Below are 18,711 nucleotides of genomic sequence, written 5' to 3'. Positions count from 1 at the left end.
ACACACACACACACACCCTCACACACACACGCGCACACAGCGAAACACCCGTTATGACCCAATAAGCACAGGCATCCTGACGTGTTCTCCTCCATATGCTGCACACAGCGACGGCTCTCTGCACTCGCTGCTGTCGCCCACAGACACGGACCCACACATGCAAATTCGGAATCGCACACATGCGTACACACAAGGCTCACATGCTCGCCGCACACACAATTTCACAGAAACGGCGGTTGTTACGTGCGTAAGCACATGCACAGGCGTCCGTTCTTCGTGCACAGACCTGCACATGCAGAACCGCCTCGTGCACGCACGCATGTAATTTAACACGCACTTTTCTGCGCCGTTCCCGGAGCCCGGCCGACACCGTGCATATTTCATGTTCGTTTAGTTTCGCGATCCGTGCCTCTGCACATGAAAGCCCACTCTCTCTTTCTTCCTCCCCTCCCTCACTCCCCTTTTATTCTCTCTCTCTCGCTCTCTCTCTCTCTGTCTCCCGCGTCTGCCTCGCTCTCTGAGCATTTGAAATGGTAATGAGGAGAGATTCTGCGGATGTCTTCATCCTCTCCCCCTCGTGCCGGGGCCCCTCTCGGCTCTGCCCATTGAAAGCTCAGATAAAGGTGCAATCTGTCATTTATTCTCCTCACATGAATCACGACTGATTTTCCTCCTCAAATCCGTGTATGATCCGGCAAAGAGGGAAAAAAAAAAAAAGCTAGATTGCGTTTCAAGTGCCCAGTCGGACCAGCATCTACGATCGCAAATTTTTTTGGGACCGAAAACCACGGCAATTAGTGGATTCTCTTGTGAAGTAATTTCCCACTGATTAAATTTTTTTAAGTTAAACTATGATAACGTTGACGCACAAATTTGCCCTTTTGACCAATAGCAAACAGTCCTGACAGTGCCGACCTTTGCTGGAACAGAAAATAGATGAATCAAGCATCAGTTGTAACCAACTCACTCAGATTCATACACATTATTCACTTTAATTATCCATTTGAACTTAGTGTCTAATGAGCGACCGAGCTAGCTAGTTTTTTAAGTAGTTGTTAGCTAACTGGTTTCACGCCAGCTAGCTTGGCGAGCACTTTTGGCTAGCCGGTGCTGTCATTTTAGCATTAGGCTAGCAACTGTAGTGGGTAGCATGCCTAGACTGTATATAAGAAGTGGGCGTTAGTTGCCGTGGCCGTTGAGTCGTGGACGTTTTGAAGTCACGAGTTTGGAGATTTTGCTGTCGCTATCTTGAATTACGGCCTTCGCCATGTTTTTTTGTTGTTTTTTCCGCAACCAATGAACGGAACTTAACGCATTTGGAATGAGCAGGAGTGACGTAGAGACGCATCGGCCTGTCAATCACAGTAAGCCCCACCCTAAAGCACACCCTGCTTTATGGTCTGTTTGACTCTAAATGGAGCATAATGTACTAAATGAACATCATGCTGTATTGAAGAAGACTGTAAACTAGAGATTGAGACCATAAACTCATGTTTACAATGTTTACTGAGGGAATAAATCAAGAGAGAAGTAGAGTTTTTTAGACTAGACTTCTATACAACCAGAGGAGTCGCCCCCTGGTGGACACCAGAGAGAATGCAGCTTTAAGACACTTCCGCAGGTTGCTGCCTGGTAGAAAGTTAGCTGTTAGCTCGCTAAGCCACAGTAGCTCGGCAACTAGCATTTGGTTTGCGTGTAGCTGATGAGCGTTAATACGCAGAGCAAGTTATTGGCTGAGACCGGAGGCGTATGATACATGAAAACGGTTGATTGTTCTTCAGTTAGCTAAGAGCACGTGCGTGCGTCAGCGTGAGATTAATTAACTATCTGACATCCCCAGAGGGCCACATTCCTCTGTTACCCCAGCAGTGGCTCAGCAGCAGGCTGGCTCACTCCGATACAAAACACCCACACGCTTCACTTGTCTGGGCACGCACCAACTTCACCGCTCAGACTTTTGGCTCTTCATCGTACAGGGAAAGCCACTGAAGCATCACCTGCACATGTAACACACACATATGCACGCACGCACACACACACGCACACACGCACACACACCCGCACACCCGCACACCCGCACATCTGTTGTATTTTAGGAGCATACAAGGCAGCGCTGCAAGGGGTTAAATGTCTGAGTGATGCATTGATTGCAGGCGAGCGCAGGGAAGCATTCTAGAGAGGGAGATTAGAGGACGGAGGGAAAGAGCGAGATGGGGGAGGGGGGGGAGCGGTGTCTCATTTTACTGCGGAGGAGTGTGTGTGTGTGTGTGTGTGTGTGTGTGCGTGTGCGTGTGTGTGTGGCAGGAAGCCGGGGCTCTCGTGCTAAGCTCCTCGCTCTCTCCCAGCGATATTAAACACGGCTTCGGAGGTTTAGCGCTACGCCTCCTCCACACAAACGCACGCACACACACACACACACACACACACACTCACACACACACACACACACACACACAAACGCATACGCACAAACCAACGCACGCAGAAACACAAACCACACACACTTGGGCTGCCTATCGACACTTTACCCGTCAATCTCTGCAACACTTGCTCTCATTCCCACACGCACGCACGCACGCACGCACGCACACACACACACACACACACACACACACACACACACACACACACACACACATAGAGAGCGAGTGGAATCCCCCAGAGGGGAGCTTCGGCACAGCGCTCCCGAATCGCTCTCCAGCAGGCAAACAGAGTGTTGGCAGGGAGCGGAAACCAGTTGGAGCGCTGTGTCGCCCCCCCCCCCCCCCCCTTTTTCTCTCGCACTTTTTCCTTTGCTCACTTCTTTTCTCTTGATCCCTCTTTCCACTCCCCCCCTCCTCATTGTCTCTCCTTCCTCCACGGCTCAGTAGTCCTCTGTTCACTCTTATCACTACAACCCCCACCACCCCCCCCACCCCGCCTCACACACACACACACACACACACACACACACACACACACACACACACACACACATACTTCCACTTCCAACCCCCTACACCCCCACCCTTTCATCTCGTGTTACTATCAGCTGCAGCCCAGAGGACGGCCCCGGCAGATTTCGCCCAGATTCATTAATCTGTCATCTGTCGGGGGTGTTGCCTCTCACTTTCTCCCGTTCTTCCGCCCTCTTCGGCCCTCTCCTCATCCCTCCGTCGTCAGCCTGTTCTCTCTCTCTCCCCCCTCCGCTGCCTGCCTGTCTCCTCCCTCCCGTCCGCCCTGTGCCGAAAGAGAGAGAGACAGAGAGAGAGTGAGATAAATACTTGGACTAGACGGCAGGCTAGAATTAGCATAGAAATGGAAGTTTGGAGTCATTCCCCAGGTTCAGATGAGCAGCTTTCCTCCCCTCGGCACAGGACTGTTAGCAGGACGGTGTGTGAGTGTGTGTGGACGCATGAGTCTTGCATATATATATATATATATATATATATATATATATATATATATATATATATATATATATATATACACAAAAACACACACACACACACACAGATAGAGAGAGAAAAGGAGATATTTTCTGTTAATTTTTCCAAGCGTCTGCAAATACTTCTGCCCAGTCCCACACTAAGACACAGATCCGAACACATTCCCACAGTGTTGGAACACACACTTGTTTGACGCGGACAGGCCCCTTATCGACACACTGCTGGCCCGCTCCCTATCTCCCCGTCTCCTCTCTGTTTGGTGGCAGCAGACGGCGCTCCAGTCCAATAAAAACCGGTCTGACTACTTAGTGCTGGATGCCCAACTGTCACAGCCCTAGACCAGAGGAAACGCTTCCAGCTCTCGAGCGTCTCCGTCCAATCTCTTTGTTCCGCTTCCATTACGCTGTGCTCGGAGCCCAACCATCGTAACCGGCTGCCCGCAGTGGCGTCCGGGCCCAACCACGGCGCACACATTTACAAACACACACACACACACACACACACACACACACTTGTGCGTGCACAAGCGGATTCTGGCAGGCAAAATGCAGTTGAGTCACACTTAGTCTCCTCGATGTGTTTTGGCGCCAGCTCAGGCACTATGGAGTGTGCGTGCGTGCGTGCGTGTGTGTGTGTGTGTGTGTGTGTGTGTGTGTGTGTGTGTGCGTGTGTGTGTGCGTGTGTGTGTGTGTGTGTGTGCGCGCGTTTGTCCGGCACAGGAACACACTCACTTCCTCCTTTCCCCAATGTCTCTCCCACAGGAACTGTAAAAGGGAAGGCCTGTTTGCGTATGTGTCTGCTCTGACTTGCGCGTTTGGTCTCGTATTGCTTGGGTTGTTGCCACACATGTATCCACACACACACACACACACACACACACACACACACACACACACACACACACACACACACACACACACGCACTCACACTAAACCCCTCTCTCCCTCTCGTGTTGGCCGTCTCTCTTCAGGAGGTGGTGCTGTACTGTCTGGAGAACAGAGTATGCGAGGTGAACCACCGGGACTACGCCGGGTACTGCGCTCTCCACGAGGCGTGCGCCCGCGGCTGGCTCAGCATCGTCCAGCACCTGCTGGATTACGGCGCCGACATCAACTGCAGCGCGCAGGACGGCACCAGGTAAACGCGAAATAAACGCCGCGCAAATCGCCTGCTGGCATGAACACGGCTCGTGTGCACAGCGCAAACGCTGATTGTAGCTTTTTTTTTTTCCTTTCTTTTTCGTCCTGCGTGTTCTAACAGGGCAAGCGTCACTTGAGATTGCTCATAGCGAAACAATTCTGGGATTGCTTTTCTATTTGCTAGGCAAGAGCAGTGATTTGAGAGATTAGCTGTGGTTTTAAATGGGGAAGGCTAGTGCTTTCATCGCTGTGTTATTGTAAACGTACAGCAGGGTTTCTGTTCTGGAAACCCGTCTGAACGGTGCGTTGTGCAGCTGCTCGTATCAAACCACTACCAGATTTGTGACATTCGTGTTGCAGTTATATAGGTGAATAGGCCTTTGCTAAATAAGAATTCATTTTGTGCACATGGAGCTATATTGGTGACTGTAAACTACATCGAGACAAAAATGTTCATTTTTGCCCATACAAACGTTGGCGGCTGGTCGTCGTTAACGTGTACGTCTGTGTGCGTCTAGGCCGATCCACGACGCCGTGGAGAACGACCACCTGGACGTAGTGCGAGTCCTGCTGTCCTACGGCGCCGACCCCACCCTGGCCACATACTCCGGCCGTGGCCTGCTGAAGATGACCCACAGTGACGGCATGGAGCGCTTCCTCACTGGTGAGTTCCCAATCCGGTCACGGACACCGTTCAGCCGGGGATTTAGGAGTACTGACGTCATTTAGCTGCAGCCTGCACCCCCCCCCCCCCCCCCCCCCCCTCCCGGAAACTCTCAAAGACTATCTGTGCCATTTGAGAGCACACATTCAGGGCACCTTCACATTCTGAACCTGGATTGGACTCGTTTGAGGAGTTAGATCAAATGTCATTTCCCGGCTACAATATACAAAAAAGCGAGGAAGTCAGAAATAATGTTGTTCCATAATTATCCATGATTTAGGACAATAAACATCCAACTACTCAGAAGCAGCAACATGCATTTTTAATGAATAAGGCTGGTTTTGTCGAGTTTTAAAAAATAAAATGCACTTTATTATTGGAAGTTACACATTAAAATCAGTAAATTTCACCTTAAAAATACAAATTCCTGGACAAAAAAAATACAGAGGATATAGTCTCGTATTTTCGGGGGGAATCTGAGAGTCTGATTGAAATGCCTTACAATGTACAATACACTAATAGAACTATTTTGCATTGAGTGCAGTCAATGAAAGTTTCCTCCCTCGTGCGGACAATGTGGAACTCAAGAGCCAGGAAATTAGATTTTTATTGGGCATTTGACCACAAACGAGGTGAATTAAAAATAGAGATTAAAGGGTTTCCAGACAGCAGATGCATCCGGGGAGTTGATATGGAGGTGGGGGCGAGGGTAAACTGTTGACAGGATTGGTTCCCTGCTACCTTGTCGTCGCCCCCCCCCCCCCCCCCCCCCCCCCCCCCACACACACACACACACACACACACACACACACATGCTCATTGGCTCATTCCCTGTTTGCCGTTCCTCCAAGCTCTGACCTCTGAGCAACCTGTAGTTGCTACGTCATCCCTCTCTCTGTAAATCCTCATCCTCCACCTCCCAACCTGGGCTACAAGACGTGTCTGTCTCTGTCATCCCGTTTCCCCTCCGCCGCCCCCCCCCCCCCCCCCCCCCACACACACACACACACACACTCCTCCTCCCTCTCTCCCTCCCTCGACCACCTGTTAGACGGGGAGCCTCAGCCCGCCGGGTTGCGTGCTGCTGCCTCTGAGCTCCTCTATCTGGTTACTTAGCAACGCCAACTGTGTTTGCTCAGTGTATGTGCAGGAAATGGGCTTCGCTCTGGCTGGAGACTCTGCTTTTGTATGCGTGCGTGCGTGCGAGCGCGCATGTGTGTGTGTGTGTGTGTGTGTGTGTGTGTGTGTGTGTGTGTGTCTTTTCACAAGGCCGCCACGCTCGAGTCTGACGCGCTCTGTATTCGTGGACCGAGGTGGGGGGGGGGCGGCTCATCTGAATGTTTTTGCAGCAGAGTTTGTGTACAGGAGGAGGAAATGAACGCGCGCACACACAGGCGCACGCTCCCTCCGCAGCCAGCCCCTTAATATTACATGAACATCCAGTTAAACCAGATTATCTGAGAACGCGGCGTGGCGCTTTAGCGAGGAGACACGAGACGCAGGGGGATACGAGCAGGTGTGAGTGGACGCACGGCGGCAAAAGGGGCGAAGCGAGCAGGTTGAGCGCGAAAAGGGAGATTTATAGGCGGACGGCTGGGGGGGGATTTTGAAAAGAGCGTGGCCGGATGGATCGATGGCTGCCGGATTGACGGAGCAGGGGAGCGTGGGGGAAGATCGAGCACCGGAGGGGAAGAAGAAAAAAAACGAGCGAGCGAGCTAGCGCGAGCGATTGCCGCCCTCCCTCCACCTGGTCCCACTCATCTGGAGGCCGTTAATCCCTCCAAACACACGCCAGACGCCCCACGCCTCAGCACTGGCACAAAGCCCAGCTCTCACTCTGCGAATGTGTGTGTGTGTGTGTGTGCGCGCGTGTGCACGTGCTGAATACACACTTTGCTCTCGCTGTGTGTGCTTATCCAGCTCCCTCTGCTTGTTTGTCTCTAGCCCTCACGCTCTATATGTGTGCGTGCGTGCGCGCGTGTGTGTGTGTGTGTGTGTGTGTGTGTGTGTGTGTGTGTGTGTGTGTGTGTGTGTGTGTGTGTGTGTGTGGACTCAGCGACTGTGTGTGGTTCTTGTTTGATTCCTGGCAGCCCCGCTCTGAGCCGAGCCAGCTCTAACCCAGCGGAGACAGTCGCTCTCCTCCCCCGTGGTACAGCCGCTGGCCCCTGACCCCCCCCCCCCCAACACATTTGCTCTGTTTGTTTCTCTTTTCTCTCTCTCTCTCGACACCCCCCCTCTCCCCTCCTCCTCCTCTTCCATTTTACTGCGCTCTTTATCCTTTTTCCCGCTGTAGTCTTAAAGGGCAGTCGCGCCGGCCTCGTTGCCTGTCCCCAAGGCCCCGGCTCTTGAATAACGGGCTCCCCTCCTCTCTTCTCTCCATAGATTATTTTTCCGACCTTCAGGGCCGCGCGGATGACGACCCGGGGCTTTATTGGGAGTTCTACGGCAGCGCCGTGTGTGGTGAGTACCGCCGCGCGTGTTTTTTTTCTTCGCGCTGACGAGGCCCTTTTTCAAACATCTTCCAATGCCATCGTCCTTCGAATTATTCATGTGTTGTTTCTTTTGTGTGTCGTGCGCCACAGAGTTGAGCGAGGAGGGAGGCGTCTATGACATCCTGGCCGACCCCCCGGGCCCGGAGGACGAGGACGAGGACGACAAAAGAGAGGTGTTCGAGTTCGAGTTCTCTGACCGTCCTCTGCTGCCGTGCTACAACATCCAGGTGTCCCTCTCTCAGGGGTGAGCTTTGATCTCAGGACGGACTCACATTTATAAAAAAAAAGAAAAGAAAAAAAATTGCGTCTCTGTCGGCAGATCATTTCTAAACATTGCCCCCCCCCCCTCCCTCTTTCAGGCCAAGAAACTGGCTTCTCCTGTCCGACGTGCTGCGCCGGCTGCGGATGTCGGGTCGCGGCTTCCGACAGGCCTTCCCCCATATGGAGGTGGTGACGGTGGCTGAGGCGGAGTTCTACCGGCAGGCCTCCCTGTCGCAGCTCTTCTCCTGCCCGGAGGAGCTGGATGGCTTCCACGCGGACAGCAAGGACCTGCTGGACCTGGTGGAGGACAGCGCCGAGCTGGCCGCCCTCCTGGGTTCCACGCTGGAGTGTCTGGACGACCGCTGGGACCGCCCAGGGGACAGACTAATGGACAAAATCAAGGCCATCCACAAGGTGGGCTCGTCCTGACCCCCCCGCGGAGCCACCGAACCCAGGACCTCGATCCGTACCGACTGCAGTTTGCTTTAGAACCAACCAGGGGTCACGATGACACGCCTTAGCCGGACTCTCCGTTCCCACGCGTCGGCCCTGCTCTGGACCAGCACTGTACAGAAGGACTGACCGGAGGGCTGATCGGGCTGCTGAACCGTTTCTCTCCGTTAACCGAGGATCAATACATTAGTGACTCGATAGACTTGATAATGGTCTTATTTTTATAAATTAATATATGTATAAATAAATAAATAAATAAATATATCAATATATATATATCAATATATATATATATATATATATATATATATATATATATATATATATATATATATATATATATATATAAATAAAATATCAAGAGATTTTCTTTCGGATGTTGCTCACGACTCCTCTGGAAGATTTTGTACGGCAACAGAGTGTAGTCGTGTTGTCAGCGATTAGAAGGAGTGTGCGAGCGCGCAGCACGTCGTGCATGTGTGTAGCTGTACAGGATAGGACCGGGACTGTGCTGTTGAATGTGGTATTTGTGTTTATAGGAAGCACATGATGTCCCGGCTTTTTCTTTTTTTTTCCTCAGACTTCAGCGCTGGCTTGAGCCTCAGGGGCTGTTCTGTTGTATCTTCTTTACGTTCGAGTTTTGCTTCCCGTTCAGTCTGTAATTTAACACGCAAAACTACACAACTGTTTGTATAATAAAGTTTTAAGATAATGTTGATATTTACCCTTCGGCACAGAGCTTGTATATAACAGGGAGGCTACTGCAGTAAAGTCCTTTTTTTTGTTTTTTGGTGTGTTCAGTTTTTGTTTTAACTTTGTAATTAAATATCTCATAATTTGTATTTATATTTTACAAAAGAAGTTGCTTTAAAATAAATATACAAACTGCAAGATTACCCATGTTCCTGTGCCTCTTTTGTCATCGTTGAATTAAACGGGGCCGTGTGGAAACTTCCGTTTTAACCGGCTCGCTCCGTCAAATTGAATCTTCTCGCCTAATTATTGACCGCAACTCGTGTGTGTCACCAAGCTGTGAACAACACCATCCTACATTGCCATCTCTCGGAATCCTGTTGTATCGTTGCCGCCATCCGATCTATTTCTGCAGCCACGACCGAACAACTCCCCGACTCCCATTTGCTCCCTCGGTGTGCGGAGAAGCACGCGACGCGGCCTGCAGCGCCCTCCGGTGTACAACAACTGTTATTACACGGGGAAACTAATGGGGAATAACAGTTAGGGGTTGGTTTAAAAAAAAAAAAATGTTGATGGTGTTTAATAATTGCATGAACGCTGACATTTACGTTCAGAACTGTTTATAACGTAGGCCTACTTAGCAATAAAGTGCTATAATATTATTATTATTAAACATGACTGACCACGTTTTGTTTGCATCGAGGCGGGGGTTACCAGCAGGGCGCAATGGGCCCCATGTTCACTGTGTTTCTGTGTTTGATAATATGACAAACTACAAATGAAGTGAGGCATTTTCCCAAATTGCTCACAACATCCACTGATATTTGAACCGCTTTAAGTCTATCATTACTGGATGTGTCTAGTTTGTTTCTCTCCGTGTCAACTAATGACACATAGAGACCAGCATCCAGAATGGACTGATCAGTTAGGACAGTGTCTTCAGCTAGTTAGAAAGCAAATATGCCATGTCATTCACCATCAGCCACGCCCTCTTCACTTCCAACCATCTGACTATTCCTTTTATTCAGTTTTAAAATCGACAGCATTTTGTTAGTTTTCTTCTACCACACTGTTTTTAATGATGCTGCCTAGAAAGAGAAAAACATGCTTGATGCTAGCGTTAGCTTTGTGTTGAGATAATTGAGAATTATTACATTTAGACGGAGTACTTCTACCGGAGCAGCTTTTCTGGCCCTTTTCACTCATTCAGCGGTCCAGGAACGTTGAGGGAGCGCGCCTCAACGTTCCTGAGTAGAATCTTCACACTTTCAGAGAGGCGAGTTTCTGCATAGTCCGTGAGGGTTCAGGGCTGTCCCACTGTCAAACGTGTTTGAGGGCTCTCTCTCTCTCTCTCTCTCTCTCTCTCTCTCAGACATTTTGAGCCCTTTATCAACACTTTCTGAAAGTCTGCGTTTCTTCAGACTTTGCCGAAGGGAATTACCCACAATTCACAGCAATGTGATGTTAAACACGGGGTGGAAGCCAACGATGGGTGTTCAGCCTGGCAAATTACATTTACACAAAAAAACATTAGAGTTTAAAGGGATTAAATAAAAACACACAAAAGCAGAGGAATCCAAGCAGAGATTATTTTACACAACGGGTATATTCATTAATTTATTTTCATTTTGTTATTGAAGCTGTTTTATAGAATATTTGACAAATGATGAAATAGTCGAGAGACGAGGGAGAGGCCGAATAGTCGAGAGACCGAATAGTCGAGAGACAAGGGAGAGACCGAATAGTCGAGAGACGAGGGAGAGACCGAATAGTCGAGAGACGAGGGAGAGACCAAATAGTTGAGAGACCGAATAGTCGTAAAGTACTTGAGTCAAAGAAGTGAGGCTGGTTTGAGATGAACCAGTCTTGCGTAGGATGTTTCCTGTTTCTGTGACTTCCTGTAAGAGGTTGGAAACTATCCGACTTGACCGCAGTAGGCTACTTTCTCTAAGCCAACTGCTCCCACTGGCTGCTCTCGTCCACTTTCCAGGCGAGGAGCCGTTCATCTCCAACGAGCCCGTTGCTTCAGTTCATTAACAATGATGTGAACAGAGAGGGGAATGTGGCTGGAACAAGTGGTTTCAATAACCACAGATAAAGTTCCTGCACAATTTTCTCTTATATATATATATATATATATATATATATATATATATATATATATATATATATATATATATATATATATGTATATATATATATATATATATATATATATATATATATATATATATATATATATAGTGGCATCACTTGAATGAACTGAATTTAAAGATGCAGGACAAGTCGGTTAAATGAAGTTGTCTAAATTTATCTTAAGATATACATGTTTCAAAAGCTTTCTGTTATGTACCTTATTCTTTAATGCAGCCCTTATTTTACTTGAAGTGAGAGAAAAGAACATGTATTTATTATTAAAGTATGTTTTATTTATAATGCATCCAGTTCAACTTGAAAACTGACAATTTAAGTCAGCCAGTTATTGATTACACTTTGTTATTTAAGCGTATTATTCAATGCCATTATGACTAAAGATGATTAAAGTTGTACAAAACAAATGTTAACCTGAAAATCCACATCCAAAACCAAAGCGCCTGGTGTCCTCCAGCACTCACACCATATCAGATCGATACTTTCACTTCACTAATCTTGCAGGGATCCAGTAAGTTAGCTGGTGAATGTCCGTGCTGCTGTCTAGGCCCAAGTAAAAACGTCCGAGGCGCTGGACTCAGCTGTCACTCAAAAACTCAGCAGCCAATGGGGACACATCCCTTTGAAAAGACACCAGAAAGGACTCTAAGCATACGCAAATCCCTTTTGCTCCACGTTCCACTGGGACATGTGGTGCAGAAATGAGAGTGGAGCTCGTCATTTATGAGCGAAAAAGTCGAATTTAAGACTTGTAGCGGCAGATTTAAGCACCTAGTTATTAACTTTTGTTTGTGCTTGAAAATTACCCAAGAAAAAAACCCCATTTCTTTTGTCCACAGCGTCACATTTTTGTGTGTGAATGTGTTCTGCGCCATATTCACTGCAGTAACTGTGCGCGCGTGAGTGTGATTTGTAGAATAGGCTTTGTGCACCTGCAGTGCAGAATTTGAGAAGGTGTAACTGTAGCGCTGTGTTTGTGGAGGAGAACGACAAAAAGTATGCGACTCCTAAGCATTCTTCTCTGTGACTTTAAATGAACCCTTACACTGTGTGTGACTATTTTCTACGACCTCAAATTCCACCTTCAGATTTCGGTGCCAAAACAATCTGTCAGTAGGCAGTAGTGTAAATGAGGGTGACAGTCAAGTTACACGTGACAGTGAATGATCTACTCTACATCCTATTGTGTTTGTGGGGGAGAAAACCCCATCTATAAGTGTGCAACTTTTCCTTCACTTCCTGTTTTCTCTGTGACTGCTTGCTTGTTCCCGTCTCCACTCCCTATTGTTTCCTGATGCGCAACTCTCTAAAAGACAGAAACTTCATTTCGACCAAAATGAAAAACAGGTTATGTTTGGGGTGACTCATGTTGTAACCATAGATACGCTCACCATCACGAGGAGCTTTACAGGTGTGTGCGTGTGTATAAGTAGTGTTGTGTACATATTGTTTTGCTGCGTTATTTCATCGTTGGTATTAAGTCCTGTTTAATGTGTCTGCGTTTGCATGAAAGATATTAGTTGCAGATTTCTGAGGAACAGACCAATGAACCTTTTCTTCTGGGCTAAAATCTTCCTCCTAACAGGTATTGCTCTTCAGCATCAACGTAAGTTAAAGTTGACTCAAGATCAATGACACGCATTTTGAAAACAAGCTGACTATTAGGACAGTGCGGATGTTTTCAGAGGTTCAGTGTATAGCCAGACACCAATTTAAAAAAAAGAAATGAGTGCTTTGTCAAATTGTGTTTTTGTCATTCTTTAAGGTAAGCGGTGCTCATCATAGTTTATACTATGTAGATTACAGTATTATAGTATCTAATAATACATCATTCTTCCTTGTTCACTTTCAGAACCTACGTGTGTTTTGACACAATAGCCTTTCTTACTGTTTGTGAGCATAAAAGACTTTTCTAAGTCTACATTACAATATGATATTGTATGAGCTATGCCTCATTTAATGGTTGTGTCTATCAATGAACTATGGACATGTTTGTAGAATGCCCACAGAGCACCAGACTCAAATCCTCACACTCTCGTGGCTTGTCACCGTAACTTGAAGAAATAGGAGATATTTGTATTGTTCAGGAATGCCATGAAAGCAATGTTGTTGTTTTTATATGCACATTATGATTTTGTTTAGTTGTCTTAATTGTTCCATGCTCAGGATTACAATGTACAATTTCATTATAGAATTTAGTTTAGGCTACCTCAGTTATTCAATTTACCCGCCCCTTATATATCTAGCTCAGTTCTCCATTCTTTGCTTTGTAGTGACAGTAACCTTATGTACCTATACTTTGAATATATTTCTAGCGGGAGAATTCCCAATGTGTATCTTCAGTCCGCAACCAATCACACACACACGCCTTAATTTCCTCTGCCAACACCCCGCCCTTTCAGCCTTTATCACTCACACACCGTCCTTTAGCCTCACTCACCCTTCACTGCGCAGAGGGAGCACCGCCCGCTAACACACAGATATTATGAAGATGGCAGTGATTCAGCTGGAAGTGACAATACTTCTCTCACTTATTGCCACTTGTGGAAAATGTGTGCACGTGCTTTTAGGGGACTCGGTTACGTTTCCAGGGACTGAAAACTGTTCGATAGGTAAGCCGGCCAAACTTTACCGGGCCGGAGAGCACGGCACCCCTCGTCGTCCAGTGGCTAATCGAGAGCAAGGTGTTTGGATCCCGGCCGGGGACTACAAGGACCGGGTGAATCGAAGCGCGTCCTTTGCCTTAAACAGCACCGTTTACACCGACACGGGACTGTATGAGTTGGAATGTGGCAGCATCGAGAAACGCATCTACCTCTCTGTTGTCATAGGCTTTGAAGCATCAGTCTACGAGGGGGGGGCGGCCAAACTTCAGTGCTACATTAGAGGTCAACATGTGGACTCTGTACGGTGGGACAAGGGCCAAGAGAAGCTGCTGGAGCTGAATCTGTCCTCCGGTGAGACCAAATACGCACCAGGACTGGATGGGAAACTGTCTCTGTCACCCAATGGGAAACTAGGTGACTACTCGCTCATTTTCCATCAGGTTCTGTCGGAGGATCACGGTAATTACTTTTGCTCAGCCTACGCAAACGGCGCGCGAGAGGAATGGGGCGATCCTGCAGCTGTGACGTTGAGGGTCACAAGGAAGAAACCAGACCCGACGGGTACCCGCCCGACGCGCACGGTAAGTAGACTGCAAGTGGGGGAAGAAGTATAGTCCAGATGTTTTACTGAGGTGAAAGTAGTACCACAGTACAGAAATACTATGCTACAATAATATATAATACTATAAAAGACCTGCATTCAAATTATACATGTGTGTTATGTATAATAGTATCAACATATACTTCAAGTAAAAGTACTCATGCAGAACGGCCAGAATAAAGTACTATGTTATTGGATTATAATGCATTAATGTACATCACTGGTGGTGTAAAGGTGGAGTAAAGTTAAACCACTTTACTGCTGCATATATATATATATATATATATATATATATATATATATATATATATATATATCGTCATTTTAGAGCCTAAGAAATCACATCCACATTTCTCAGTTGAAAGCAAATATTGCCAAACCCGATGAAATATGAATCTGAATGTGGACGTTTTATCAACGTCTTATATAACAGTCGCTGAAAAAACTGTAAGCTAGTACAATAGTATAAAGTCACAGAAAGGGAAAGTACTCAAGCAAAGTACAAGTGCCTTAAAATTATACTTAACTACACTATAGGCTACTTGAGTAAATGCAGGCCTAGTAGTAAACATCATGGTTGGGCTTAAGGTTAACCAACAAACCACGACCATAACTCCAAAACGCGGTGAACACCTGACACCTGACTCCTGGTTGACACCCCCCCCACCCCCCACCACACACACACACACACACACACACACACACACACACACACACACACATAGATAACCAGACAATCCGGGTCCCTGGACACGAACCACTGATTGCATTTCGTCACTATTTTCCCAAACTTCCATGAGACCTCCATCTTGACACGTGCAATGTATACCATGCACACACACTGCCGTATCACATCTTGAACTCAACAATGTATCCGTACGCACAGTTAGTCTAACTTGCATCTTGTTTCTTTCATCTCTTTCTCCCGCTTGTAGCCGACAAAGAGCGTCACGAAAGAGGAACCAATGGGAACGTGGACCATAGTCGTCATAACAGCAGCTGTGGTCTTGATAATTGGGGTCCCTCTATCCATTCTCCTTTACTGGCACCTGAAGTCCCGCGTGGATCCGGTGGTGCACGATATGCAGGGTGTGGGTGTGGAGTTACTGAACGGTGATCCTCCTTGTCGCCCCCCTCAAGCCAATGAGTGCACTATGCTGTCATCCAAAGTCTAACGACAACCAAATCTAAAGAATAATAACCTTTACATTTATTATCAAAATGTATTGTGTTTTTAAAGTCATGTGACCGTTTCCTATATATTTTTAAAGACACTGTAGAGCCTCGACAAAATCAGGTGGGATTTTTTTGTGTTGGTTTTGTATCGCAAACTTGACAAAGACTTTGTGGCCTTTAATTCATGAAACATATTTCAAAATACATTTTTAGAAGTGATCAAGAGTTTCCATTAAAGATGCGCCGCTCTATGTTGGTGTGTTAAATGGTGCAGAGAAAATGATGGGACACCAACGACACACAGATTTGAAGATTAGTTGAAGAACATTATTTTTGCCCAAGATTAAATCAAGAACATTCCTGTTGACACAGTGTCTGTCATATGTATTGCAGTGGATACACACTAAAGACACACTAAAGACACACTAAAATGATTTGCCCTCCCCCCCAGATGTTGTTTTCCCACCAGGCTGACTGGGACTTCATAGGTTATAGTGCCCTCTGCTGGAGGACCAATGTGATGACATCATGTATGAATTACTCAATCAGCACTTTCCATATTAGATTCTTTTGAAAATAAAGTTGTCATGTCTGAACCGCGTATGTGCCGATATGGATTTATCTGCTCTGTATTTTTACAGTCTATGGCATGTCATTTTGTGGAAAGGTTATTTGATGTAATTTGACAGTATCCATTTGTAAACTTTGCTATAACTTCCAACTGGTCAAACCAATCTAAATAATAGATGTAGTGTGTGAATGTAAATGGGAGAATATATAGGACACCATGGTGCACTTTAGAAATGTTCAAATACACAACTTTTAGAATATGTGATACTGTTAGACTAAAGCTAGACTAAAGCTAGCCTTCTCTATTAAACCTCCTTGAGTATGAAGGGAGATTTCATTCGCTCTGATGTTACAAATCAGGGACAGTCTCTCATTGGAAAATGGCTGTTTTTGCCGTTTAGTTGATTTACAGTAATATTTTCCCAGAATGCATTGAAAGTGGACAGTAACACACTGTACACAGCTCCTAAGGTAATAAACTGTAGAGAATACAGTTATATTACTGTGCAAACGACAACAAATATTCACGGTGTGGCTGTGTCCTGCATTTATAACCTTTCTTCACCTGTGTGAAGTCATTATATATGTAGCTTCTATATATATATATCAGGAGTAGGTCGGTCACTTTGCATCTGGGTAACTCTGCCTTTGCCACAGTAAATCTGCAGAAACATGATGTGGCCTGCGCTGCAGAACTCTCATGTGTTTGAGGTGACAGTTCTGAAAAAAGGGGCTCCTGACGTCTATCGCTATTGGCCATCTTGAAAGAGGTGAGAGGAAACAGGCTGGTGCAGCGAGGGCTCTGGTGAGGGACAGATCTGACAGGTGGGCTGCTTTTATGTGTGTGGAAATGAAGCGATGTGTTTCTCAATACTACTCCATTCATTCTACATCTATAGGTTCTTATGTTCATTATTCATCCACTGAACTTTGTTGCCGCTCGTCGCTGCTTTAACCTCAAATGTTGAAAAGTGAATCAATGTGTCTAACTGGTTGATAGGTGAAGGATTGTGGGGGTCAGGCGGGACAGGGGGACAGTTAGGACAATGTCTTTTTTTAACAAGTTAGAAAGCAAATATACGCTTGTCATTCACCGTGGTCATACTCAGCCACGCCCTCTTCACTTTCTATTCCTCACATTTTATTCACAGTTTTGAAAGTGTTCAAATTTAGACTGCAATTTAAAAAAAAAAAAATTGTACCTGGAACAAGGTGTCCCGACCGAGCCTACGTACCGTCACAACTGTCCTGTAGAGACAGAATCTTCACTGTGCCGTTGTTCATGAACCACACCTTTGCACTGATAAATCTCTATTTACTCCAGCTGTTTCAAGTTATTTTGAGAATGGAGCCTTAAAAAGAAGGAAAGTAAATATTTATGACTCATTTTTAAAGATTGAGGTCTCAGTACTGATCTGAGAATGTATTTTTGGTTTTGTTGTTTCATGGCTGTCAACAGTTACCACAAACTAATTTGAGACAGGAGGAACAACCAGGGGTCAGGTCGTACATCCAGTTCCTGGTTATTGTTTGGGGCTCCAGTCATCCCAGTTATCAAGCGGTTGCCTGGGTTCATTCACAAAGTACAGAGAGTAGGAGGAACATGCAAGGCGGGCGCTCAAGGCCCCTCAGTAGAGTAATCCAGACGCTGGTCTGCATCACATCCTGAACAACGCATCCTTCAGTGTATAAATCAGCGTTTGATCTTTGCTCACATGAACATGTCTAAATCAGGCCCTGAAGATCTGGACTTAAGTGGCTGTAAAGGACTGCTGAATAAGAAAACACACCAGTCTGGGGGGGGGGGGGGGGGGGGGCTCTGCAGAATGCTCTAAATTAGCCGCTAAGTGTGTCAGCACACACACACACACACACACACACACACACACACACACAGCACACGCGATCTGGCTGAGCTTCAACAAAACTGAGGGGAGCCACACAAGGCAGATATACTCCAAGCTAAATTCCCAAGTGCCCTATCTCTGCAGAGTGGGTGCAAAGAGATGCCTGGCAGGCTGCCAAGAGTCAGGCCCGGAATCCAGGGTTGATCCACAAGCTGACAATGGAGCTTTAGAGAGGGACACGGGCAATCCAGCCCCTCGGGCGATACGCGAACCCCTGGAGAACCCTCTGATGAAAGACATGAAGCAGACTAAAACCATCATCCGGCTGCAGGGACCATCTTAAGATCTATTTTTATGTTGAAAGCATTAGGGATGCTCGTTTTTACTCGGCAGCAAAGTTCAGAGAGCTTTATGGAGCGAAGACGAGGGCTTCAGCTGCCGTCTCTAGGCAGAGAGGCGTTGGCTCACGTATCCAGGGAAAGGTTATGGCTTGACAAGAGGCTGTCAGACAGCTAATTGAGACGCCGGAAAAAGTTCAGCCTGGCAGATCTGAGACCAGTTTCTCAGGTTAAACGCTGACGTCAGAGAGTCACATCCTGAGGCAGGAGGTGCAGGAGGGCCACGTT

The 18,711-nt window shown here is 46.7% G+C and overlaps 2 protein-coding genes across 2 annotated transcripts in view; both read left to right on the top strand.

Moving 5' to 3' along the window:
• si:dkey-100n23.5 overlaps positions 1-4,570 on the top strand; it is a 31,596-nt gene extending 27,026 nt beyond the window's left edge. The window contains 1 exon segment of the mRNA XM_068702084.1: positions 4,400-4,570. Coding sequence (XP_068558185.1) covers positions 4,400-4,570 — 171 coding nt within the window.
• LOC137866328 (BCL-6 corepressor-like) lies at positions 4,164-8,705 on the top strand. Its single transcript, XM_068702143.1, has 5 exons — positions 4,164-4,566; positions 5,087-5,232; positions 7,615-7,692; positions 7,815-7,968; positions 8,084-8,705. The coding sequence occupies exons 2-5, from the start codon at positions 5,196-5,198 to the stop codon at positions 8,412-8,414; spliced, it is 600 nt and encodes a 199-aa protein (XP_068558244.1). The 5' UTR covers positions 4,164-4,566; positions 5,087-5,195; the 3' UTR covers positions 8,415-8,705.
• Positions 8,706-18,711: the final 10,006 nt, after the last annotated feature.

This window comes from Cebidichthys violaceus, unplaced genomic scaffold, assembly GCF_023349555.1.
Source record: "Cebidichthys violaceus isolate CVI_PGR_0920_01 unplaced genomic scaffold, fCebVio1.0.p SCAF_80, whole genome shotgun sequence".
Lineage (NCBI taxonomy): Eukaryota > Metazoa > Chordata > Actinopteri > Perciformes > Stichaeidae > Cebidichthys > Cebidichthys violaceus.
The sequence above is the reverse complement of the archived record's forward strand: the minus strand, read 5'-3'. Positions and strand labels throughout refer to the sequence as shown.

Excerpts from the sequence above, each read along its gene's own strand:
- LOC137866328 (XM_068702143.1), top strand. The coding sequence starts at position 5,196 with ATGACCCACAGTGACGGCATGGAGCGCTTCCTCACTG. Across the intron at positions 7,693-7,814 it reads CTACGGCAGCGCCGTGTGTG|AGTTGAGCGAGGAGGGAGGC; the intron begins GTGAGTACCGCC and ends CGTGCGCCACAG. Across the intron at positions 7,969-8,083 it reads CAGGTGTCCCTCTCTCAGGG|GCCAAGAAACTGGCTTCTCC; the intron begins GTGAGCTTTGAT and ends TCCCTCTTTCAG.